The 25,759-nt window shown below is 38.6% G+C and overlaps 1 protein-coding gene across 6 annotated transcripts in view; it reads left to right on the top strand.

The window, feature by feature from the left end:
- Positions 1-25,533, top strand: part of SPTA1 (spectrin alpha, erythrocytic 1) — a 67,435-nt gene extending 41,902 nt beyond the window's left edge. For 4 of the 6 annotated variants that reach the window (XM_049694258.1, XM_049694266.1, XM_049694278.1 and 1 more), the window contains 25 exons: positions 1,196-1,295; positions 1,410-1,607; positions 2,477-2,620; positions 3,156-3,259; positions 3,713-3,875; positions 4,138-4,269; positions 4,783-4,920; positions 5,105-5,209; positions 6,261-6,469; positions 7,637-7,757; positions 8,356-8,477; positions 8,973-9,105; positions 9,617-9,715; positions 10,690-10,852; positions 11,459-11,535; positions 14,110-14,319; positions 16,674-16,970; positions 17,798-17,909; positions 19,038-19,083; positions 19,553-19,604; positions 22,000-22,187; positions 23,082-23,135; positions 23,522-23,668; positions 24,452-24,596; positions 25,138-25,533. In XM_049694258.1, coding sequence (XP_049550215.1) covers positions 1,196-1,295; positions 1,410-1,607; positions 2,477-2,620; positions 3,156-3,259; positions 3,713-3,875; positions 4,138-4,269; positions 4,783-4,920; positions 5,105-5,209; positions 6,261-6,469; positions 7,637-7,757; positions 8,356-8,477; positions 8,973-9,105; positions 9,617-9,715; positions 10,690-10,852; positions 11,459-11,535; positions 14,110-14,319; positions 16,674-16,970; positions 17,798-17,909; positions 19,038-19,083; positions 19,553-19,604; positions 22,000-22,187; positions 23,082-23,135; positions 23,522-23,668; positions 24,452-24,596; positions 25,138-25,263 — 3,385 coding nt within the window. In that variant the 3' untranslated portion in view covers positions 25,264-25,533. Of the gene's footprint in view, positions 1-1,195; positions 1,296-1,409; positions 1,608-2,476; positions 2,621-3,155; positions 3,260-3,712; positions 3,876-4,137; positions 4,270-4,782; positions 4,921-5,104; positions 5,210-6,260; positions 6,470-7,636; positions 7,758-8,355; positions 8,478-8,972; positions 9,106-9,616; positions 9,716-10,689; positions 10,853-11,458; positions 11,536-14,109; positions 14,320-16,673; positions 16,971-17,797; positions 17,911-19,037; positions 19,084-19,552; positions 19,605-21,999; positions 22,188-23,081; positions 23,136-23,521; positions 23,669-24,451; positions 24,597-25,137 lie in introns of all 6 variants that reach the window. The other 2 variants (XM_033414243.2, XM_049694276.1) reach the window with 2 other exon arrangements.
- Positions 25,534-25,759: the final 226 nt, after the last annotated feature.

Here is a 25,759-nt window from a genome sequence, read left to right on the forward strand (position 1 = left end):
AGGGTCTCTGGAAAGCTATAGTTTTTCATACAGTATAAATAAATAGCATCCATACTCATTCCCCCAAATCACATATATGCTCATCTATCTCTGTATATATAGGTTCTACCTGTAATTAAGATTCCAAGTTAAATGCTGCCTCTTTCTCTTTATGAAGTCTTACTCTTCAATATTTCAAAAGTAATATCCCCACCCTCAGAGCAACTCTAACACCTTATTTTATCTCTTTAGGACAGTCTTGCTTTTTAGTACTTTTTAAAAACATGTATTAGTGTCTATGTTTTGTTTGCTTTTTTTTTCTTCTTTCAATATAAAGTGTGAGCTCCTGGAAGGCACAAATATATCTCTTTCACAATGTTTGGTGCGTAGTAAACACCCAATAAAACTTAATTGTTTAAATAAGTGAATAAATAAGTTTACAAAAGAAGAGACCATTTTGTCCTAAAGCTACTGATTCCTATTTAGCAAACAAGAGCAAGGGCATTCTTCATGAGATGCTTAATCTGACCATCATATATAATTTTTTAAGTCAGTGCATTATTATTTGACATTTACCATCTGGAGCAGATGGACTTGAGCTCTCCTTGCCTAATTTCTTGACTGCTAAAAGAGTGGGAAATGGCCCTGATTTAGTCAATAGCACAGGAGTAGGGGGTGGGGGTGCTATGTGTGTGTATGTGTTGGACAGAATCATGTACTGGATTCTATTGGGAATAAAAGTAAGAAGAAAGACATGCCTTCCCTGAGATTCTATACTAAAATAGATCTTTAAACCCAAGATCTATCCACTTTAAAGGAACAGGACTTGTTAGGAGTAATGGAATATGTACCAGTCCAGGATTCCAGTGTCTGGGTTCTACTCCAGATGTCTGCTTTTAGTTTTAGCACATGGGCAAATTGCTTACATTCTCTAGGCCAACTTCTGCATCTCCAAAATGGAAAGAAAAGAATTCCCAGAATTCTACACAAAATTATTGCAAGAATCAAAAGAGATAATAAGTGAAGAAAATTTCAAAGGCAAGGGAATGCTATTATTAAGTTATAAAGTGAAAACAACAAGTCTAAAATTTGTGAAGTATATAAACCTGATAGAAAATACTGATATGGAAATGTTTTCTAGAGGAGAAAAATCCCAAGGACGGACAGTTCTATAGCAAGTTACAAGGTTCTCTTGTCAATATGTCTCTTTCTCTAGGGACCAACAGAATTGGCTCAGTGGCATTGGTGGCATGGTATCATCCCAGGAGCTAGCTGAGGATTTAACTGGTACAGAGATCATGATAGAGCGACACCAGGTACGGTTACAAAAGCCGTAGTCCCTGATCACATGACCTCACGACCTTCCCTCATTTTACAACTTTGGTGAGATGTCACTGGCCTCACCAGTCTCTGCCCCCTTTTTGCCACAGGAGCATCTTGCTGAAATGGAGGCCGAGGCTCCCACCTTCCAAGCCTTAGAAGACTTCGGTACAGATCTTATAAGCAGTGGGCACCGTGCCAGCCCTAAAATTGAAGAAGAACTTCAAGCTGTCAAACTAGAGAGAGATGAGTTGGAGAAAGCTTGGGAACAACGCAAGAAGATGCTAGATCAGTGTCTTGAATTGCAGGTACTGCAAATTCCCAATCATTAGGCAGGATTAGCTGCACTCTGTTTCATCTATGCAATTTTATGTGGTTAATACAGGTGCTTATTTCACTGGACTTCCATGGTGAAAGCATAAGGCCATCTCTTGATTATTTGACATTGTATTTCCTGCTCTGTAGACTGTTCATTGTGGTGTTCTTTACTCCTTATTCCTGTTAAAAAAGCCAAACAAAATAGGGGTCAGTCCCAGGGCATGGGGGCATAAAATTGGGTGATTATACTTTATTGATTGATTGAGGGTTTGATTGATTGTGTTTTATTGAGAACCTACTGTGTGCAAGGCCCTGGAAACACAAAGATTAGTAAGATAGTGTCCCTTTCCTAAAAGTAATGAAATTAGACATGTAGGCAGATCATTCTCATACAGTAAGATAATTACTGATAAAATGTATGAGTGTTTTGAGATTATGGCAGATGGAGTGATTAACGCTTTTGAGGGAAGGGAGTGAGAGTGTCACAGGTTACCCTGAAAAATAGTGTTTACCAGAGTCTTAAAGAAATAACCAGCCAGTATTTATGTATAGGATATGGGAAATAGTGAGAGGATTTCCTATACTCCAAGGATGGAGTATAGCTTATATGAGATATATAGAGATATATAGCTCATATATACTTATATGAGAGTATAGCTTATATGAGAACATAAAACATGTTTTCAGGGAAGAGTAAAAGGTCCAGTATATCTAAGATTTATGGTATAAATGTTTCTTGGAAGAATATTGGCACACATTACAGGGTCCCTTATATCAATATCACAGGAGACTGGGGAGATAATTTCCTCTGTCCACCTGGAATGAATATATCATATACATTCAACTTTATTCCCCATAGTTTTTCCGAGGGAACTGTGATCAGGCTGAGAGCTGGATGGTGGTACGTGAGAATTACCTAAGGTCAGATGATAAGGGTTCCTTAGACAGTCTGGAGGCCTTGATGAAGAAACGTGACGATTTGGACAAAGCAATCACTGCCCAGGTAATAACAACTAACACAAGAACTCCAATAATAGCTATTAGTAATAATAACAGAAATTCTACACATGTTTGTGGTTTATACTTATTTTAATTCCCATTTGATTCTTAGAGAAAACTCCGAAGTAGGCAGGGCACGTGGTGGCTTAGTCTTAGCCAAGTCGCATGGGACACTGGACTTTTTACTTTAAATCCAGCTTTTTAAAACTTGACTTTTAAAATTGGAAGCTATTTTATATACTGCCTAACATCCCATCCAATGTGGGAATCATCTTCTTCAATGGCCATGGGAAATGTCTCTTCTATAGGGAACTCAGCACCATACTGAGATGGGAAGTAGCTCATTTCAGTATCATTATTGTTTCTCCTCTTGTTGAGTTAAAACCCACCTCCCCATAAGGCATTTACCTTTTGGCCTTGGTTTTGTTTCCCTTTGTGAAGCCACAAAGATATCACTGACCTTTTCTAGGAGGGAGTCTGGGATTGCATGAAGGGCCTAATTTCCGGGCATCTGGGCTTTTTCTCTTTCTTTTATCTAGGAAAAGAAGATCACTGAACTAGACCTTTTTGCTGAGCAGCTCATAGCTGATGACCACTATGCCCAGGAAGAGATTGCTGCTCGGCGCCAACGGGTACTAGACAGGTCAGGCCCGAGCAATTGTTTTGTGAGTTATAGGTAGATGTAGCAAAGTGGCCTCTTTGTTAACATTGAGGATGGTGGTAACACTGAGTTCTCATTTCTAAATGCCTAAAACTATCTTGAAAATTTGGGAAATGTTCTGATCTAGACTCATAAAATGAAAGACTTGGAAGTTACCTTAGAAATTACCTGACTTAATCACTTTATTTTATACCTGAAAATAATGAGACTGTGTTATATATAACATATGAATATATAATAATATATAATATAATATGTACTACATAAGGAAATATATGAATAAATAATATATAACTATGTTTATATATATGACATATAAATATATAAATAATGAGAGGAGAAAGGGCAGGTAAGCAAATAAGAAGATTCATGAATATGGCATCAAAGCTTGGTGGAAGGGTAGAGGACAGAGAGTAATCTAGCCCTGACTTCCAGATGGAAGGCTCTCAAAGAACAGCTGATTGCTGAGCGAACGAAACTTGGAGACTATGCTGACCTAAAACAATTCTACCATGACCTCAAGGACCAAGAAGAATGGATCAGTGAGATGCTGCCCATAGCCTGTGATGAATCTTACAAAGACCCCACCAACATTCAGGCAAGTTCAAGATAAGAATCTTGGAAAACTTCAACATACTCAGATTGTTGGATGAATGGTCGCCTTGTGATACTGAACACTTCCTTACTGTTCAGAGTACTGTCACTGCCTTCAGGGACTTCTGAGTCTAATGTGGAGTGAGTTCTTCGGAAGTTATCATCACCTTGGTTATGATAGAAATGTTAACTCTTCCTTTTAAACAGAATTTATCTCATCTTGCTTCCGAAATTAGGTGGTAATTTAGTTTCTGCTTTCCCTTCAGAGAAAATATCTGAAGCACAAGACCTTTGAAAATGAGGTCTATGGCCGAGCTGAGCAGGTGAAAGGAGTCATCACCTTGGGGAACACTCTGATTGAGAGGAGGGCATGTGATGGCAATGAAGAGACCATGAAGGTAGGTCCTGCTCACAATGGGTTTTGGGCTACAAAGGCACACGAAGAGAAATCTTTTATACTCTTTCAATGTTTTCACGTGTAGGGATATGGAATATGTTTCATAGTTAATTGTCTTCCCTTTGGTGTTTGCACAAAGGAGGAGGAAAATAGTGACGCTCAGACCTTATCACTCCCATCATACTCAGTACCTTGACCTCCAAGAAAGCTTTAGACTTAATTCCTATGTGTTATCATGCTTGCCTTATATTTTCTATCCCTTCTACCAAGAGCTTTGATATTTAGGCATCAGCCTCCGTAATCAGCCCATGACCCTTTATTCAAAATTTCTTCTAACACCTCCCGTTGCTTTCTCAGATTTAAACCAGCATAACTGATTTAAAATATCAATATATAAGATTCCAGTACTGGCAGATTTTGACTAGACCCTAACTCCAGAGCCTCCCTACGTTATCCTTTCAAGTTGTCACAGGACCCTAGACACCATAATGACCACTCAATTTTGGGAGGCTAGGGTCAAGTAGAAGAGTTGGAGAAAAACTGGGACTACTTGTTTGAGAGAACAATTGACAAAGGACAGAAGCTCAACGAAGCTAGTCGCCAGCAGAGGTTCAATACAGGCATCCGGGACTTTGAGTTCTGGCTCTCAGAGGTAATTATACCTGGAAATGGTGTGGGCATGGGATCTTAATAAATACTGTCAGATAAACAGACTTTTGCATGAACAATTTCCTTGACTCTTCTTGGGAAAAGTTGGGGGATGTATTTGCTAATCTTGGTGTCCTTAAAGACAGCTTGCATCTGACAGCTTTATTTGTTTATCCTTCCATTCCCAGGCAGAGACACTGCTGTCCATGAAAGATCACGCCAGGGATTTGGCTTCGGCAGGAAACTTGCTAAAGAAGCATCAGCTATTGGAAACAGAGATGTTGGCCCGAAAGGTTAAGTAGTGTTGGAATCCCACTCCTCTGGCCAGAATGGAAATGTTTGTGACTTTTCTCTCTCCTGTCTTAGGAGTCCATTTGAGAACATAGGCTTGCAAAACTGAACTTAGTGTTCTCATCCATCAGTCATTATAATCAGGTCAAGTCCATGGGCTTCAGAGCCATTAACCTATTTTCATTAAATTATATTGAATAGATTCTAAGACTCCAAGAAGTAGATCCTAAAAATGATCTTGTTTACTTTTTAATGACCTATGTATATAAACTCACTCTCTTCCAAAGCTGAATATCTGATCTGGACTTTGAGAGAAAATAGAATTTTATTTTACAGAACAACTGAAAAAAAAAAATAGGGGACACATGCTGTGGAGTTGAACTATAAATACACTCTGAAAATTCTATGGAGCATTCCAGTTGTATCCTAATATCAAGCATAGATGTGTCCTGAGAGCTGTAATAAACATTCAGACAGGTGTTCATTTCACACTGGAGCATTTTATATTATCGGTTTTATTGGGTAACACAGATACCCACAGAAAGGGCAAGAAGTCAAAGGCTTTCTAAGTTCAGTTTCAGGACTTGATGAAATTCCCTGTGACATCACTAGGCGGCAGACTTAGAATGCAAAGAGACACAGAAGGCTGTGTTCTGGGTGGGACCAGCCTAAGAATATTACCAATAGAGTAGCTTCTTCTTGAATATTTCAATCCATCAATCTATGTCATATTCTGCACTGTGAAAAGATAGTTCTGCGGAGACACAGCATTGTTCACCAAGGTCTTATTTTCCATATCGGGAGAGGAAGAAAATACAGGGGAAAACATCAGAAGGCCAAATGTATAGTTCGAATAATGTAGCCATGCTATCCATTATTGCCTCTGGTCTTGCCCTTATCCAAACTGAGTTAAAAGAGCATAAGGTCAAATTCATTATCTTCAAAAATGATCTATTTGACCCAGTCTTTGAACTTGAACTAGTAGTGGTTAAAGTCCAGGGTCTACTTAATACCTATACTATACTATTCACTGAGGACACTTGGGCTTTCTAGGATGCACTCAAGGACCTGAATACGTTGGCTGAAGATCTCATCTCCAGCGGGACTTTCAATACTGACCAGATTGTGGAGAAAAGGGATAATGTCAACGAGCGCTTCCTGAATGTCCAGAAATTGGCAGCTGAACACCATGAGAAACTGAAAGAGGCCTATGCCTTGTTCCAGTTCTTCCAGGACCTAGACAATGAAGAATTCTGGATAGAGTATGTACTGCCAGCTCACATTGCATGGCTAGTCCAAGAAAATAGATAATCCACCAAACATGTTCTTATTTGATGCTGAAATGAAATACATAGTTGCTTCTTGCAGTTCGCATTATTTCTTAATCATGTCTGCCTTAGCCTGAAATGAACATTGGTTTCAAATTTTTTCACTGTACGCAGGCAGAGGGAGACAGGCATGGAGGGAGTGGGGAGCAGTTCATATACATTCTGGGAGGAAAATTAAGAAACTGTATATATTTTTTTTGGAAAGAATGTGTAATGCTCATTCTGAATGAGACAGCTGAGCATTTACAACTTACCGGACTGATGAGATCTTTGTCGTGATTCTTTCTGTATATTGTGTATCTATTGTAATACGCCACTGAACTTGACACTGGCATAAAATGTTACATAGTACCTGCTATGGTATTATTGCTAATTCTACTTTTGTTATAAAAAATGTGATTGGAAAATCTTAGAAATTAAATTATTTGCCCTACTTCCACCCTGCCTCATCATGTTCCTCTTCTACAGACCTGCTGATTCTTACTTGTAATCAATGAATTAGAGGAAAAAAATGTGCATAGGGCAACTAGTAGGATATTTTTGAACCTTTTTAGAAATAGTAAGATGATATAATCTTGTCTACGATGTCTTTTACCATGCTTCATGGTGATATACAAACATTTTACGCTCAGAACCTATCCAACGGCCATGATTCCTATAATGTCCCTCTTTATACCTATTTTACCTAAATTAGTTACTGATATTAATAGACAAAAATGACAAAGGTCATATATGCATATATGTTTGTATATGTATATATGTAGGTGTGTGTGTCTCTAATTTTCACATTTTTTGAAAGAGAGACATTACTGTAAGTTATGGAGAATATGCACACATAGACAGGCAAAGGAAGTAATGGGAAGGCTGTTACGGCTATGCATATGGTAGAGATCAGTATGTTATTTTAACTTGTATTGCCATCAGTCAGATATTTTGCTGAAAGCCTCTGCCTCTAATTAACTTTGTGATTAATGACACCACCGTGTTCCAGAATTTACCCCCACCCCACCCCCAGCCAAACACACACTCTTAGAAAACCTTCATTTTAGGATGACCTCAGATGTCTAAAGTCTATATTTTTTGTTTTTTCCTTGGTCTTAGGGAGAAGTTGGTACGAGTGCGATCCCAGGATTATGGGAGGGATCTGCAGGGGGTTCAGAACTTACTGAAGAAGCACAAACGCCTAGAAGGGGAGTTGGTGGCACATGAACCCATCATCCAGGTAGGAATATGAAACCTGAAAAGACTGGGATAATCTAATAGTAGTCCATGTTATGGATAAATGGGTTGAGGCTACAAAAAGTGAAGGTGGCATGCCAAGGTCACATAGAGAGTTAGTCGTAGAGTTCACAAGTGTTCTCCACATTTTGTCTCCTATGAATAGAAGAATCTGCATGGAAACTCATGCTCTTCCATGGAAGGAGCACTTTTAGTCCAGGGCACAATTGCTGACAATTAGGTTACAGTTTGGGACATCTGGAAAATCTGTACCTGAGCTGAGCCATATGGAAAGAGGGCAGCCCTGAGTCTTGGCTTGGCAACAGGGTCACCCTGTGACCACGAATAATGCATAAAGAAGATCCTGGAAAGTAGCCTCATGCAAACGTCAAGGTATTTGTTCGAATACGTGGCAACGTTTAGCTTGCTAGATCTTACTGCAGCTTCCTTCATTCTCCCAGGATTGTCAGGACCACCTCGAGTACCTCCAGTATGTAAAAGAGCCAGAGGGTGTGAAGGGCTAGACACTTTTTGCCAGGAAACTGTGGATAAATGGGGAGAGGTTGCGGGGTAATGTGACATGGAGGGGGTGTGTTCTTCAGAATGTGCTGGATATGGCGGAGAGGCTGGGAGACAAGGCTGCCGTGGGGCGAGAGGAGATCCGGGAGAGGCTGGATCAGTTTGTTCAACACTGGGACCAGCTCAAAGAGTTGACCAAGACTCGGTGAGTTGGGGCTATGAGGCCCAATTCTCTTCTTGGATTGCAGGTATTCGGTTGGTATGGAGAAGATATTTAAGTGCTTGCTCAGCATTTCTCCCCAGCTACCAATCTCTGTCTAATTTCTAAGTGCCTGCTCAAATGCCAAGTCTTCCATGAAGCTTTCCCCATGTACCCCAGGCAGAAATGACACTGCCTCTGTGTTCTGAATATACCTCTATTCTTGTGCTTACTTGCAGCTGCTGTCTTTTATCATTGTTGCCCTCCATGTGTTATCCTTCATACCACGTTATCCCCCACATCCCCGTTTTACTTTATACATCTCCCCAGTTTTAACATTACATGCAGTGCTTAGTAATAAAAGAATGAAGGGATATTTTTCTCCCTTATAACCATATAGTCCTATAGCCAATTAAAATCTTACAAGATAGTTCCACTCTGCTACATTCCCACTGCTTACTAGTTTTTTCTTATCTATTGGGGTTTGCTTTCCTCTTACAGAGGGATTCGGTTGGGAGAGTCCCTAGAATACTTGGAATTCATGGCGAATGCTGAGGAGGAGGAAGCTTGGATCAGTGAAAAGGAAGCTATGGTTACCCAAGGGAATTCTGGAGACACTTTGGCTGCTACTCAGGTGAGTAACAGGCTGAATGGATCAATTTTCTTCTCTTTGAATCTTTTCTTAAGTAGTCAACATTTTCATCTGTAAAATTAGAATCTTTCTTCTGGTGGAAGAAGAAAACTTTCAGGTCAGTTCTTAGTATATGATGTTCTTGATACTTAATATTTTTCCACTAGATGGAATGTTTCCTAGAATTACGTAAATTTCAATGTGGGGCAATCCTTATGTACTACCTTGATCAACACTCATTCCCAAATCCAGAAAAGTCTAAGGTCACATGGTAAGTTAGAAACAATGTCACTTGTATTCCTTTGGCTCTTTTTCTGGTAAGATTGTCTTTCTGGCAAGTGAAGAGTTTGGGGAGAGGAATTTAGTGGAGCTATGCAGGAGTAAGGGGACACTCATCTAGTCGGCCAATTGAGTTGAATCATCCCTGGTGAATGGCATCAAAAGGAATCAGAATGTAAGTGGGATAGATTGTCTAGTCTTGGAAGTTTTGATTCTCACTGACTCATTTACACAGAGCTTGCTAAAGAAACTCGAAGCTTTGGAGAATGACTTCGCAGTCCATGAGATCCGAGTGCAAAATGTGTGTGCTCAAGGAGAAGACATCCTGAGCAAGGTGAGCTGCGCTAGGGGTTCTGGGTCAAAAAAGGATTTTCAGGACTTCCCTGGTGGCACAGTGGTTGAGAGTCCGCCTGCCGATGCAGGGGACACGGGCTCGCGCCCCGGTCCGGGAGGATCCCACATGCCGCGGAGCGGCTGGGCCCGTGAGCCATGGCCGCTGAGCCTGCGCGTCCGGAGCCTGTGCTCCGCAGTGGGAGGGGCCGCAGCAGTGAGAGACCCGCGTACCATAAAAAAAAAAAAAAAGGATTTTCAGAAAGGGATTGGCCCAAATGTAGAATCATGAGCAGTGCTAAAATCAAACATAGACCATTGATAATCTCTTCTAAGCTGGCTTTTTGTTATTGTTTCAGTAAATAATTTTTTATTCAATTTCTGTTTTCTGGAAGTTTTGTTTTTCAAGTTCTTATAGGTACACTTTTTAGATTTTTAAAAAAATCATTTGTTGACACTCTTATCCTCTGCAGAATACGGCCTTTAAAAATATATTATATGTGACTTGCTTTGGTCATAGAGTATTTTAAGAATGTGAAGAAATTTCTTTGCATGCCTCTAGAGATGAGGACCCCACTGAAACCTCTTTGTAATTTGAGAACCATTGTTTTGTTTAACTGCCTGTTTTAACAGAGGCTCAGTGATCTAAATGCTGAATCCTAAAGAATACAAAAGAATCCTAAACAGAGATGACTCTGTACATTCGAGATGCTTATGCCAACTAAGAAGATCACACTTATATGGACAAACATGAGAAGATTGTCCAAATGCTGGGGTAGAAATAATCATCTGGGTGGAATAGATATTATTCTATTATAGGTGAATAATAGAATAATTTCACTAGACCTAGAAGAGAGCAGCTATATATTTGGAATGGGAGAGATGAGAGCTTTTTAATAATATTAAAGAATTCACATTTCTGGCCCTGGACACTCATCAGTATATCTGTCTCTCCTCCTTTCGACCTTGGTGTTACAGGAGGAAAGTCAGCATAAAGAGAAGATTTCTACCAAGATCGAGGCTCTAAAAGAAAAGACCCCTTCTCTGGCCAAGGCAATGGCTGCTTGGAAGTTACAACTGGAAGATGATTATGACTTTCAGCAGTTCAACTGGAAGGCTGATGTGGTTGAGGCCTGGATAGGTATGACGTGTGAGGGCCAGGGTCTTAGGTTTGAGAAACGCCGATAATTCCATTTATAGAATGGATCCTGGGGCTCTGTTGCTTACCATGGGAAGAAAGATGCTCCCTTCAGTACTCACTCCTATCCCGCCTGGACACAATTACAATTACATTCACACACGTGCAAACACACACATGCCCCCACACACACACAAACACACAGAGACACATGCTGAGGGGATAACTAAGTACTATAATTCCAGAGAACATCTTTTTTTGGAAACTGGTGATTTCACATGTGATATTCAGCAAGATAGGGCCATGGCAAAACATTCTAGGCAATAAACTGTGTGTTTGATTTACTTATAAATTATCTCTAGTCTGCAGTTTTCCTTATGAAACATTCAAAAGTCCTCTTGGCTCCAGCTCTGTTTCAGTCAGTTTTATCCTGCATAAGTCTAGAAAAACAATTCACTGGACCCTATACCCCCCATATTCTAATGAATCATCTGTTTTGAGAGTCAGGAGGCTCTCTTGTGGCCTATAGTAAATATTCCTTTTCTCCTTACCACAGCTGGTACAAGACCGACTCTATTTCCCTTCTTATTAATTATCTTTGCTCTTCAGCTGAGAAAGAAACAAGCCTGAAGACCAATGGCAATGGTGCAGACCTCGCTGCCTTCCTCACTCTCCTGGCAAAGCAGGTGAGAGCAGGGTTGCCTTGTTGATAGATGCCCGTGAAGTCCAAGACCCATATCACACAGAAGCTTCACACAGGATTATTTCATTCCTAAATTTGTGGTTTTATTGTCTGTTGGACCTGTAATATTGTTCCCCTTTCCTTCGTGATAGAGATAATTTGCTAGTTTTCTCTCCCTCATCAGTCTTGCCAATAGGTGTTCATTTTTATTAGAGAACCAATTTTTGGCTATATAACTTTTCTCTGTTGTATCTTTGTACTATATTACATTAATATCTTTTTATATCTTTATTATTTTTTAACTTCATTTCATATTACTTGATTTTTTAAAATTTAAAAAAAAATTTTATTCACTCTTTTGGTGAATAGTCTTTGTACAATTGAAAAGAATGTGTATTTTGCAATAATTTATATTACCTATCAGATTTTGTTACTTATGTTATTTAAATATTTTATTTTATATATTTTATTTTTATATATTTTAAAGCTAGGTTAAAAGTTGTATTGACATTTAGAATTATGAAATAATCTTGATGAATTGATTCTTTTAATTATGAAAAGTTTCTCTTTCTCTCCAATAACACTTTTTTTAACACTTCTTAAATTTTTTTTCATATATTAGTATACGATACCAATTTTCTTTTGTTTACTATTTGCAATGTATATCTATTTCCAACCCTTTAAAAAATATTTCTATGCCCTTATATTTTTTGTTTTTGTTGTTGATTTGGTACATTTATAAATTGTAAAATGGTTACCACTGTAGCATTAGCTAACACCTTCATCCTGTGACATAATTACCATTTCTTTCTTAAGGTGAGAACATTTAAGATCTACTCTCTTAACAACTTTAAAATACATAATACAGAAATATTAGCTATAATCACCATGCTGTGCATTAGCTCTCCAGCACTTGTTAATCTTATAAATGGAAGTTTGTCCCTTTGACCAATTTCTCCCCATTTCCTTCACCTCCCAGCCCCTGGCAACCACCAATGTACTCTAAGCTTGGCTGTTTCTCTAAGTTTGGCTTTTTTAGATTCCACATGTAAATAACATTATACAGTATTTGTCTTTCTCTCTGACACTTATTTCACTTAGCATAATGCCCTCAAGTCTCATCCAAGTTGTTGCAAACAGCAAGATTTCCTTCTTCCTCCTGACTGAATAATATTCCATATGTGTATATCACATATCTTCTTTATCTATTGTTCTGTTGACAGGCACCTAGTTTGCTTCTGTATCTTGGTTACTGAGAATAATGTTGCAATGAACATAGAAGTGCAGAGTGTCTGTATGTCTTAGATGTGTCTTTTATAAATATAATATAGATGAGTTTGATTTATTATCTATTGATGATTTTAATGGAGTAGTAAATCCATTTACATTTAAAGTAATTAATTCATGAGTTTTATTTAAAGCTATAATTTAACACCTCCCTATCCCCTATCCAACCCCACTTTTTTCAGTAATGATTCAAGATGTGATTTCAGTTTTCCTGAGGACTAGCCTTTTTCAGTTTGCTCTTAAACCTAGGGACTTTAGAGGTTTCAACTAAACCTCTTTCACTAAGTCTGCTCCTACTTGATGTGTCCTGATCACAGCACTGTGTGACTGCAGAAAATTCTTAGATTTTAGATTCTTTAGATTTTAGATTCTTTAGATTTTACATTCTTAGCTACTGTTTTCTGCTTGACTTCTAGGACTTGTGTTTAGGAATCTATAAATACCCTGATGGGGACATACAGGGAGATTATTGAGCCTCCTTTTCTGCAGCTCCCTTTTCATGATTTTCTTAAACCGTGGATGCCCCAGTTTCCCAGAACTCCAATTTTTGTCCCTTTAGTTCCATGAGATGATCAAAAGATCTGAACATCTGCTTCCTCCACTACCTCACCCTGTACAGCTTATACTTCAAAGGGGAAAGTGACAGAGAGTATTACTCTTAGTTTGCTACTATTTCCTTCTCCCTGGAATTTTGATCCCTCAAGTTATAGCTACCTGAGTTACATTCTGATCCCTTTCAAACAGCTGATTTTTTGTACTTTTATCCAGCATTAAAAGTTGTTCTCAAAGGGAGAATTGGTCAAATACATACCACCCTGTTAAAGCTGGAAGTGGAACATCCTGAATTTTGTGATTCTGATATCATTTGCATACACACATGCACACACACACAATCATTTGTATAACTGGCACCTGTATAAGGTCTTTTGTTAGTTTGCATACTCCCACAATGTCTAGTGCTAATTAGACTGCAAAATCTAATAAGTGATATAAAAGAGTCTTAGAATATGAGCCTTAAGAAGAATTTAGTTTTGATTTGGACTATCACATCATGCTCCAATACTCCCTTAATATTAATTTTGTACCTAATCTAAAATCCAATTTAAAACACTGGAATTTAACTATAATTCCAATCCCAAATGTTTACAAACGTCTCTAAGTCCTATTTCATTTTCCTTGGGCATCACTCTAAACTCTTGTATAGGTCCAATCTGGTGGAACCCAGGTATGAATGACCCCTTGGAATCTGCATTATTTTTCTGTTCACAGCTTCTCTATGGGTCTTTCTCAGGACACACTGCATGCCAGTCTGCAGAGCTTCCAGCAAGAGAGACTGTCTGAGATAACTGACCTGAAGGACCAACTGGTGGCTGCTGAGCACAGCCAGGCTGAAGCCATTAAGGAGCGCCATGCTGCCCTGCTGAGGCTCTGGGAACAGCTGCTGGAAGCTTCTGAAGCCCACAGACAGGAATTGCTGAAAAAACAGCTGCCCCTACAGAAGGTAAAAAAAAAAAAAATGGTGAACCACCATCAGGCCTCAATTATCTGTACCTTAGCCATGAAATCCAGAAATAGATACTGGAAACCGTGTTTGAATACTATAGACATTTAAGTGAGTACATTGCAAAGAATCAGGAAGACATTCTTATGAGCAAGAAGTAATTCATTTTTTTAGATTGATAGGGAGTATTTTTTTGACTGATTTATCAGTTATCCATCTGACTTATGATGGAAGCCAGGTACATATAATGGAAACAGGTAGGTGAGACAAGGGATAGAAGATCTTACTGTATGGAAGAACTAATACTGGCATGTAGGAGTCAAGGTTGTCCTTGTCTTTTTTGCTAACTCAAATAAAAGGAATATTAGACAAGTATAACTTGTGTTCTCATCTTTCCTAGCTAGGGGACCTTGCATGTGTCACTTAACATTTCTGAACCTTGATTTCTCTATTTATAAAATAAGGTAATATCACCATCATAGCTATTTCTATGTTATTACTATTAAAAGAGATAATAGATCTGAAAATGCAATATAAACCACCATGTTCTATATGGATATAAGTTTTAAAATGTTTTTTCTAGTGGTGGCTGCTAAGGTATTGGATGTTGATGATAAAAATATTAATAGTAAAAGGAAGTCAAGATGGTCAGTGAAATTACTTAGTATTTCTAGACCATAAGAAGTATTGTACCTGGCAACAAGTTAAGGTAGGGAGTTACAGGAATCAGAAAACACACAAATACAAAATCAGATCCTTAATTAATTTCTACTCTATTGAAGGACATGGAACCTACAGAAATTAATCTTAAGTGAAAAGTTAAAGCAATTAATGGAAAACTGCATATCCATATCTATATATACACACACACACACACATATGTACATACACACATTCTACATAAGAAGATACTTCACATTCTAATTCTATTTTACTCAATTTTCAATCTGCAAAGAGTTTTATTTTATTTTATGATTTTAAAATCTTTGTAAAATATTCAGTTGATACATAATATTATGAAAACAATATGACATTATTTATAGGTTTTCATGTCCTTCTTGGGTAGAGGCAATATTAGTTTTCTCTGTGTTTGGTCTATTTTAGTGTATAGATTGCTGAAATGAATACAGAGAAGGTGTAATGGTGTAATACCTTTGCAATCTCCTTCCATTTGGGTCAATTTTCTCCTCTTTAACCCCTATGTTTGGAGATGAAAACTTATTTTCATATCTGTATAACATAACTCTCTTTGAAAGTACAATCTGCTGACCCAAAATATATGATGTATTTTATTTCAATTTTTGTTATAAATTTATTTATTTATTTACTTTTGGCTGCGTTGGGTCTTCATTGCTGTGCACGGGCTTTCTCTAGTTGCGGCGAGTGGGGGCTACTCTTTGTTGTGGTGCACGGGCTTCTCATTGCGGTGCCTTCTCTTGTTGTGGAGCATGGGCTCTAGGTTCATGGGCTTCAGTAGTTGTGGCTCACAGGCTCTAGAGTGCAGGCTCAGTATCTGGGGCGCACAGGCTTAGTTGCTCTGCAGCATGTGGGATCTTCCCGGACCAGGGCTCAAACCTGTGTCCCCTGCATTGACAGGGAGGTTCTTAACCACCGAGCCAACAGGGAAGTCCCTATGTGATGTATTTTGTATCTAAAACTTTTCTATTACCTACTGTTTGGGAAAATCCATGCTATTTCTCTCATTTAGAAATTCAAAGTCATTCAGAGCATATGAATAACTCCAAAGAGTATTGCATGGATAAGGATACAGATTAGAGGGTAGGAAATGGGTTTAAGCAGGGGATTCAGGCATGAGATGAGCCTTGAACAAGGTTTAGAAGGAAGGTAGATGAGTACTCAGTATATGCAAACAGACATCAAGGAAGTGTGGTCTGCAGAAGATCAGAGGAGAGAAAGAAGAAATGCCTATCCCACAAATTGATACTTTTTATTCAATCAATTATCCATTCATTCATTTAACACTTATTTGTGCATGTTTACTATGTGCCAAGTAGACTTGGAACACAGACATCAGAACAAGAAATCATGAAATCTTATCATTGCAACCTACCCTTGCCACTTTTGGAATCTTATAGCTAATATAATCCTAGAAGTCATCCAACTTCATTTGTAAATGTTGGAAGAAGAAGAGAAAATGCTAGGATCAGAGCTTGTACCTTGAATTTACATGTCCATCCATCTGATCACATGGTCTCCATTGGTTTTAGTTCTGCCCTCTTAGAGTGTTGGCCCTGAAAATATTTGAAGACCGTCATTTTTTTTATCCTCAGTCTTGTTTTCTGCTGACGAGCTTTATCAGAAAAGATGGAGGTGTCTTTTTTTTTCCTCTCTAGGCCGAGGATCTATTCATGGAATTTGCACACAAGGCTTCAGCTTTCAACAACTGGTGTGAGAATGCTGAGGAGGACCTGTCAGAGCCTGTGCGCTGTATCTCACTGGATGCAATTCAGCAGCTGAAGAAGGACCATGAGGACTTCTTGGCCTCCTTGACGAGGGCCCAAGGAGACTTCAACTATTTGCTAGAGTTAGACCAGCAGATTAAAGCCTTAAATGTGTCCTCTAGTCCCTATACATGGTTAACAGTGGAGGTGCTAGAAAGGATCTGGAATCACCTATCTGACATCATCAAGGTAGCTTGGGGCAGAGCAGAGAGTTCCTTTGGCTATAGTGAGCATGATCACTTGATATAATATCCAAGTTTGGGGACTTTTGAGAAAGAAAGGAACACTATTAATAATTATATTGGGACAGCAGTCATGCACTGAGACAATCTAAGAAAAAATTTGGAAATATGTTCACAACAGGCATAGCCCTACGCCCTATAGGTTAGAGTCTCAAGCATCTGGGTGTTGAGTGGTGATTCAAGGAAGCAAGCACAAGCTCCAGGAGATGGCTCTAAAAATAGGTTATGAGAAGTTCATGAGGCTTGTATATATCTTTACAGTATATATACTCCAAGGCATTCCCTATTTTATACACATCTCCAAAAGTGCCTTTTTAATGTGTTTGTGTTTAATTTTTGTCTGTATATAGTAATGCTCATTACTGAAGCTATGGAAAGTATTTTAAAAGTTTACGAAGAAAAATTTCACTATAAAATCACCAATTTCATTTGGCAACTCATTATCTTTTCCTTTAAAGCTACGTTTATGTTCATTTAAATGAAATTTCAACTGGAAAAAATTTGAGTTGAAGAAAGATTTGCCTTTGTTACTAGTTTATTTGTTACTGGGCTTGGTAACACCTGTAAGTACTTATGGGAAGTTGCATAAGCTTCTTTCACATTTCTGAGATGAGAAGAGATGGACTGGAAGAAAAGTAAGCACACAGGCAATAGTATTGGAAGATAGGTGAGATTTGGAAGAGGGAAGATGTGCAGGTGAGACTCAGAAACAGTTATTTTATTCAAAGAAAGGCCTGCAATGTGCACATTACTATCTGTGATTTGGGGTTTTAGGAAAGGGAGCAGGAGCTGGAAAAGGAAGAGTCAAGACAGGTCAAGAACTTTGAGATGTGCCAAGAATTTGAACAGAATGCCAGTGCCTTCCTTGATTGGATCGTGCAGACCAGGTGTGCTGTTATACCCCCAAATTCATGATCCCTATACTATACTTTCCATTTACTATAGAGATGAAATACATAACTGAGGGAAGGAAGGGGAACTCTTACAGTATTTATGCTGTCCTAAAATCACCATATCCTGTCTGTGCTTTGTATTTGGAATCGAATGTACTCTAAATCAATCATTGCAAAATTGAGAAATGAGAATTTCATCTCGTTGCCCATTCTGTATTCTCTCCTTGATACTTTTTTTCCCTCTCGCCTATAATTACAGTCCAAAAATAGTAACAGTCCCTTATGTTTGCCTTCCCCTTTGTACTTTACAAAGTATTTCTATGATCCATTATCTCAACTTTCAGAGCAACCTTGAAAAGTATACAGAGCTGATCCTATTATCACTGTTTCCAAATGTGGAAAGAAGTTCAGTAGATAAGTTGACTTGATCAAGGTCACATATGTATTTATTGGCACAACCAGAGCAGAGTACACTGTGAATACTTCATAGGAAATTATTATGTTGCTTGACTACTAAAACAGTGAAGAGAATCAAGTGAGATAATATATGCTAATTGCTTTTATTAAATGCAAAATGTTCTATACATGAAAATAACATTTGTCACATCTTCTGGGGCAAATGGCTTGGAAAAGAGGAGACTTAGAGGATATAATAAATGAGTAAATGGTCAAAGGTGGTAGACTATATTCAGCAGGTGGGTCAGCATTATGGAGTTAAAGTGTTGTTTTAGGCAATCCATGCTACTGTTCCTACAAACCCATTGACAAGGATAAATCAGAAAATGAACAAAAAGAAATTCTGTATCATGGCTAAATAAAACATCTTACGGAAGGCAGAGGATATACAGCTCACCCTCCTCTGTCTCTGGTTTTAGTCCCTCCTCCCCTGGCAGCAGGTGCCCAACACTGAGCATATCACCTGACACCTGAACCCTTCATCCTAAAGTAAAGAGATGCACAGAAGGCTCTGAGCTTCTCAGTGTGGGGGACATTTTGGGGACAGCGGCTGGAACAGGTTCATACTTTCTAGGTACAAAGAATTTAGAATGTATCATAAATCTGAAGAAAGAAGATCATTTAAGTAAACCATGTTAACATGTGATTTCACTTTTCTCTCTTCTGATTCCTGATCTGGACCTCCATATCCAGGGATTACTTTCTGGATGGGTCAGTATTTTATGTTATCATGTTTGTTTTGTTGTATCATTCTGAAAGAATTAGTTAAGGAGGCCTTAGTACTAAAGCTTCTTCATCCCATTGCAATCTGATGCTCCCTAAGTAAAATGTGGGGTAAGAAAGAGAAGCAAAGTGTATATCATTCTGGCCCTACACCCCACTAGGTGAAGTCTTGCCTACATTAGGTTAAGGGTATATTTGAGAATAATAACTAGGAGGGAAGTATGGAAGCTTTCTCGTAGGCAGAGAAGAACTGGGAGAGCCTTACTTTCCTTTTCATTTGTTGCCAATAAACAGAGACGGTTTGGTCTCGTGAAAATTTGGCATTGTGAAAATTCATTTCAGAAAAGCTATATAACTTGGAAGAACTATGGAAGTGTAGGGGTTTTGAGTTGGTCTGTTTGTGTAAAATACTGACCTCTGATATTATAAGTAATGTATTTCTCTGGTTCTTAACTAGATCTTTGCTGAAAGAAACAGGAACTCTAGAATCCCAGCTGGAAGCAAATAAAGTAAGTAATGTTCATTCATTAGCTCTAAACATTGCTGGAATTTCAAAGAGTGCAAGAAAAACTGCTCAAAGGAAACTGGTGATTCTTTTAGGTAAGTCCCCTGGCCCAAAAGTCAAAAGCCTAAGTCTCTGGTGTCAACCCTGTCAACAATTTGCATTCTAACCTTTGGCCACCACTTCATGGACATGGATGTCAGTTTGCTTAAATCTCAACTTCAATTTCTGTATCTATACAATGGAGTCAATAATAGCTACATTATAGACTTACTCTAATGATTAAGTAAGGGAACAAATGCAAAAGCTCCTGGCCTACAACTTGTAACATTGACAAATTTCTGTTATTATTTGATGTGGTAAGAAAATAAAATTGAATCTAGACTATCTCTTAATAATTGAGTGAAGCAGTGGGCTACACCTCCTAGAGAAATGGAAATAAAAACAAAAATAAACAAATGGGACCTAATGAAACTTCAAAGCTTTTGCACAGCAAAGGAAACCATAAACAAGACGAAAAGACAACTCTCAGAATGGGGGGAAATATTTGCAGATGAAGCAACTGACAAAGGATTAATCTCCAAAACATACAAGCAACTCATGCAGCTCAATATCAAAAAAACAAACAACCCAATCCAAAAATGGGCAGAAGACCTAAATAGACATTTCTCCAAAGAATATATACAGATTGACAACAAACACATGAAAGAATGCTCAACATCATTAATCATTAGAGAAATGCAAATCAAAACTGCAATGAGATATCATCTCACACCAGTCAGAATGGCCATCATCAAAAAATCTACAAACAAGAAATTCTGGAGCGGGTGTGGAGAAAAGGGAACCCTCTTGCACTGCTGGTGCGAATGTGAATTTGTACAGCCACTATGGAAAACAGTATGGAGGTTCTTTAAAAAACTAAAAATAGAACTACCATATGACCCAGCAATCCCACTACTGGGCATATACCCTGAGAAAACCATAATTCAAAGAGTCATGTACCAAAATGTTCATTGCAGCTTTATTTACAATAGCCAGGACATGGAAGCAACCTAAGTGTCCATCAACAGACGAATGGATATAGAAGATGTGGCACATATATACAATGGAATATTACTCAGCCATAAAGAGGAACGAAACTGAGTTTAGGTAGTGAGGTGGATGGACCTAGAGTCTCTCATACAGAGTAAAGTAAGTCAGAAAGAGAAAAACAAATACCATATGCTAACACATATATATGGAATCTAAAGAAAGAAAGAAAGAAAGAAAATGGTCAGAAGAACCTAGGGGCAAGACGGGAATAAAGATGCAGACCTACTAGAGAATGAACTTGAGGATATGGGGAGGGCGAAGGGTAAGCTGGTACAAAGTGAGAGAGTGGCATGGACATATATACACTACCAAATGTAAAATAGGTAGCTAGTGGGAAGCAGCTGCATAGCACAGGGAGATCAGCTCGGTGCTTTGTGACCACCTAGAGGGGTGGGATAGGGAGGGTGGGAGGGAAGGAGATGCAAGAGGGAAAAGATATGGGGACATATGTAAATGTATAACTGATTCACTTTGTTATAATGCAGAAACTGACACACCATTGTAAAGCAATTATACTCTAATAAAGATGTTTAAAAAAATAAAATAAAATGGCCAAAAAAAAGCAGTTGGCTAGAACAGCGTTTTTAACCTTAACCTTATTTTCTTTCCCCCCACCACCAGAATAAAAATTTAACTAATTAAATCTAATTTATCCCCAATGAGAGAACTTAATGCTAAAAAGATGTTGTCAGACAGGATTGAGTTTTGGAGGACCACAAACCATTGTAATATCTAATATGTTTTCACAACTACCCCCCTCATCACAACCAATTCACTCCTCCCCTCTTTAGGAAAAGACATTCCCCTGTTCAGAAAACATGACCTAAATGTAGATGTTTGGCATATAATATGCCTGAATGACGGAAGAGTCTTGTGGAAGTCTGTCCAAGCCAATGAAGGAGACTGAAGTGTGAACACTGGGAAGTTTAAGTGGACCTCAGAGCTCAACCACAATCAATAGTACAAATAATTCATGATGCAAATCACTGGGAGCATGGATCCTGGAAATCCTACCCTTCTTTATCTGCAGTATATAACTGTTGATGCTTAGATTTATATATTACAGATTACCAGAATGATAGAAGTCATGTCATTTAACCTTTCCACCACTTTATAAATGAGGAATACAAATATAAATGAGGTGGTTTTCCTGAGTAGTTCATTGTTTACAGAGGACAGGAAATTTCCTGAAGATAATTGAAAAGGAGAAGTGAAGGGAAGTCTAAACTTATCAGCTTCTTACCTTCTGTATCATCCCTAGGTTTGGATCTGGTACTCTGGGTGACTGCCTCTCCTTTGTCTTTTTCCAGAGGAAGCAGAAGGAGATCCAGGCAATGAAGCGTAAGCTGACCAAGATTGAAGACCTGGGGGAAAACTTAGAAGAGGCTCTGGTCCTGGACATTAAATACAGCACCATTGGGCTGGCTCAGCAGTGGGACCAACTCTACCAGCTTGGGATGAGAAGGCAACACAGTCTGGAAGAACAGATCCAAGCCAGGTATTGAGAACCCATGGCCAGGGCTGGGCAAGGGTGTGGGTGGTGTTAGGTATTAGAAACTTAGCTCCAAGAACTAAAGTTTGGGGTACAGTATACAGGAGTTGCTTCAGCGATAGTACACTCACTATCCCCAGAACCGATATTCTCTCTCTTTACTGACCCACAGAATGACTATTTCTCTTTTTATAGGAGGCTATTATAAACTGGGACACAGTGCTCCCAAACCCCTGTGTCTACTCACCATCCATTTCTCTGAGTCTATTCACCATCTATGACCTCTTCAGAAAGCATTCCCTTTTGTAAAATTCCCACCGAAATGTCTAGAATGAAATAAATATTCAAAGTATAGAGCAAAAAAGAAAATTTTCATTTTTTTTCTAAATAAATTAATTATATCAGAGCAGCCTTAGTTCTCCATACCTTTTTTGGCAGCATTAGTTATCTGGATCAGAGACTGGCAAACTTTCTCTGTAAAGATCTTGATAATAAGTATCATACAATTTGTGAGACATATAGCCTCTGGTTTAACTACTCAACCCTGCTGCTGTGAAGAGAAAACATCTATTGATAATTCATAAATGAATGAGCATGGACATGTTCCAGTAAAATTTTATTTATGGACACTGAAATTTGAATTTCTCACAATTTTTAATGTTTAAGGAAACAGACTTCTTCTTTTGATTATTTTTAATCATGTAAAAACCATTCTCAGTTCATTGACTATACAAAAGTGAGTGACTGACTGGATTTGGCCCATGGATCATAGTTTGCCAACCCCTGAACTAGATCACTTGACTAGCATAATAGTCACTAAAATTCCTCTCTTATTCTTATGGCATGCCTTTTTATATTTCTCTGTTTATTTCATGGGTTAATTTTTGTTTTTCCTTTCAGAGACATCACTGGTCTGAGTGAGGAGACACTACAGGAGTTTGAAACAGCCTTCAGGTGAGTATAACTTCATAGTTGATTGGTTCTTTGTTTTCCAGACAATCAGAATGAATTTCCAAGTAACTATTATTTTTTCCCTCAGTGTGATTTAGTAGGATCTTAAATGAAGATATAGATATGTTATTTAGCTTCAAGTCTTGACTTTTAGTATGTCTATGGGATTCCTTGATTTTAGGAAATACTTTTACTTTATGTTCAACATTTTATTCATTTCCCTCCATCCGTTAGGTTTTAAAAAAAAAGTGTGGAAACACAGGCAAGCTCTCCACTCAACTGATAAACTTATGGAATGTTAGTAAAGCCCCAACTAGTACAAAAATAACTATTCTTTTCTTTTTTAATCTGATTCCTATTGAACTTGATAAAATGTTTTTATTCTTTAGGCACTTTGATGAGAATTTGACAGGTCGCTTAAGTCACAAAGATTTCCGGTCCTGCCTGAGAGGGCTCAATTACTACTTGCCCATGGTGGAGGAAGGTGAACCTGAGCCCAAGTTTGAGAAATTCCTGGATGCTGTTGATCCAGGGAGGTAGGAGGAAAACCAAGGGCCAGACCATAGCAGGGAATGAGGCTTGGGGAGGGGGGGGGGCAAGCACAGAAAGTAAAATCCATAAAATATGAAATTAATTCACCTTGAGAGTAGGAATATACAGACTACCATAAATGAATTGAGCAGCTTTTGGTGCCCTTTTAGGATTATCTCAGAAGTTCATGGCACTAACTCCAACTCAGGCACCAGCTCTGCAATTTGTTCAATTCCTGGTTTATGTTTGATCTAGGAATTTCAGCTGGTTCTGAGAAAGGAACTTGAGAGAATAATTCCTTCCCTTGTGTAAGATCTTAACGAGACATGGATTATTCAAAGGCCAGCTCCTGCGGATGGGGTTGTTGTGTGCTTGTGAGGGTGGGACAGAGTCATAGAGGGATTACGTTACTATTAGAGACCAATTCTTTCTTATACCAAGGACCAAAGAAAATCAGAAATAGAGGTCTTCAACTCAGCTTGAAGAGCTTGAGATACTTAGAGACTGGTGCTAGTGGAAAATCCCCAAATTCTACTTAGAGAGTCAGGCTGACTGACCCATGTGGAAACAGAGGCTAGAACTTAGGAAACTGTTTATTTGGCTGTAAGGGCATGAGGATGTGGGTCAAATAGAGATCATAGCCCCATAGTCTCAGAGAGCTGAGATGGGACAGACACTTGGAGAATCCAGCTTCTCTCTGTCTCTGAGACACTGAGTAGGATGAGAAAGGGATCTGCCTTCCTCTTTGTCTTGAGAGGGGACAATTCCTGATCTATTTCTCCCAACAGAAAGGGCTATATCTCACAAACCGACTATACCGACTTCCTGATCGTCAAGGAGTCAGAGAACATCAAGTCCAGCGATGAACTAGAGGATGCTTTCCAAGCCCTGGCAGAGGGCAAGGCCTATATTACCAAAGAGGACATGAAGCAGGTTAGATTCCAGTTTGCATCCACTCTCATTACACTCTCATCATAATCAACATTTTGCTCATCTCAGGCTTGGCTGCCTACTTACCATAGGCAACCACATTCCCCTCCCCGACTTTGTCTCAGATAGTGTTATGCACTGGATATCATTTGCTTTGATCACTCATGTTGTCTTGGCACAACTCAAAAACCTACAGTCAACCTCTAACGACTATCAGTGTCAATCCCAAACATGCTACTTGGTTTTTAAGGCTATTTATTTATCCTGTTTATTTAATAAGCCAAATTTAGAGAATGGTGTAAATAGTGCAGTCAGAGTGAAATGGGACTCTTTGGATAAGAACTAAGTTGAAGAGATGAGTTGGTCTTATTCATTAGAAATTATAGATTTCTTTCTATAAGAAAAGCACGTGATAGGACCAGGACTGGCTTCATCTTCCAAAGTCTCTCCACTTCCTGAGTTTAGGGCATATTAGAAGCCCCAAATAGCCAGCTATTTTTAATCCTTATTACTGTATTTCTATTTTTTTTTTTTTATGTTTCAGGCCCTAACCCCAGAACAAGTGTCATTCTGTGCCTCACATATGCAGCAATACATGGACCCACGGGGCCGAAGCCAGCCTGCTGGCTATGATTATGTTGGCTTCATCAGTTCCTACTTTGGCAAGTGATATGCAGCTATTCCTGGGTCAGAGAATCTTGATGTTGTGGGAAGTACTGGGGGATGAAGGAGACAGGCGATTACAGAGGGTGGAAAGATAGTCGTGTGTGTGTGTGTGTGTGTTTTACATTTATTGCAGGACCTGAAAAAATTCTTGGTCTTGGGAGATAAAGGCATTAACAAAATTGGAGGAGAAGAGGCCATGGGTTTATTTTATATGCAACTAGTCACTGCTGAGGGGTATTAAACAAGGTCTCTATTTTTCGTTTGTTGAGTTCTACCTATCCTTATTATTTTGTGTTTTTTCTGATTATAGAATAAAGTATTTCCTTTAAAAAACATTTTTTAAAGTTCTTTTTGATAGAACAATATGAAGTAAAATGTTCCTGACTCAATTGGGTTTCTATATTTCTGAGGATTGTACTGTCATCTAAATATAGGCAGCTAATTACACTGTAAATAAATGCTTGGGTGCAGTAGATACATAAGATCCAAAATAAACTACA

This window comes from Orcinus orca, chromosome 1, assembly GCF_937001465.1.
Source record: "Orcinus orca chromosome 1, mOrcOrc1.1, whole genome shotgun sequence".
Taxonomy (NCBI): Eukaryota; Metazoa; Chordata; class Mammalia; order Artiodactyla; family Delphinidae; genus Orcinus; species Orcinus orca.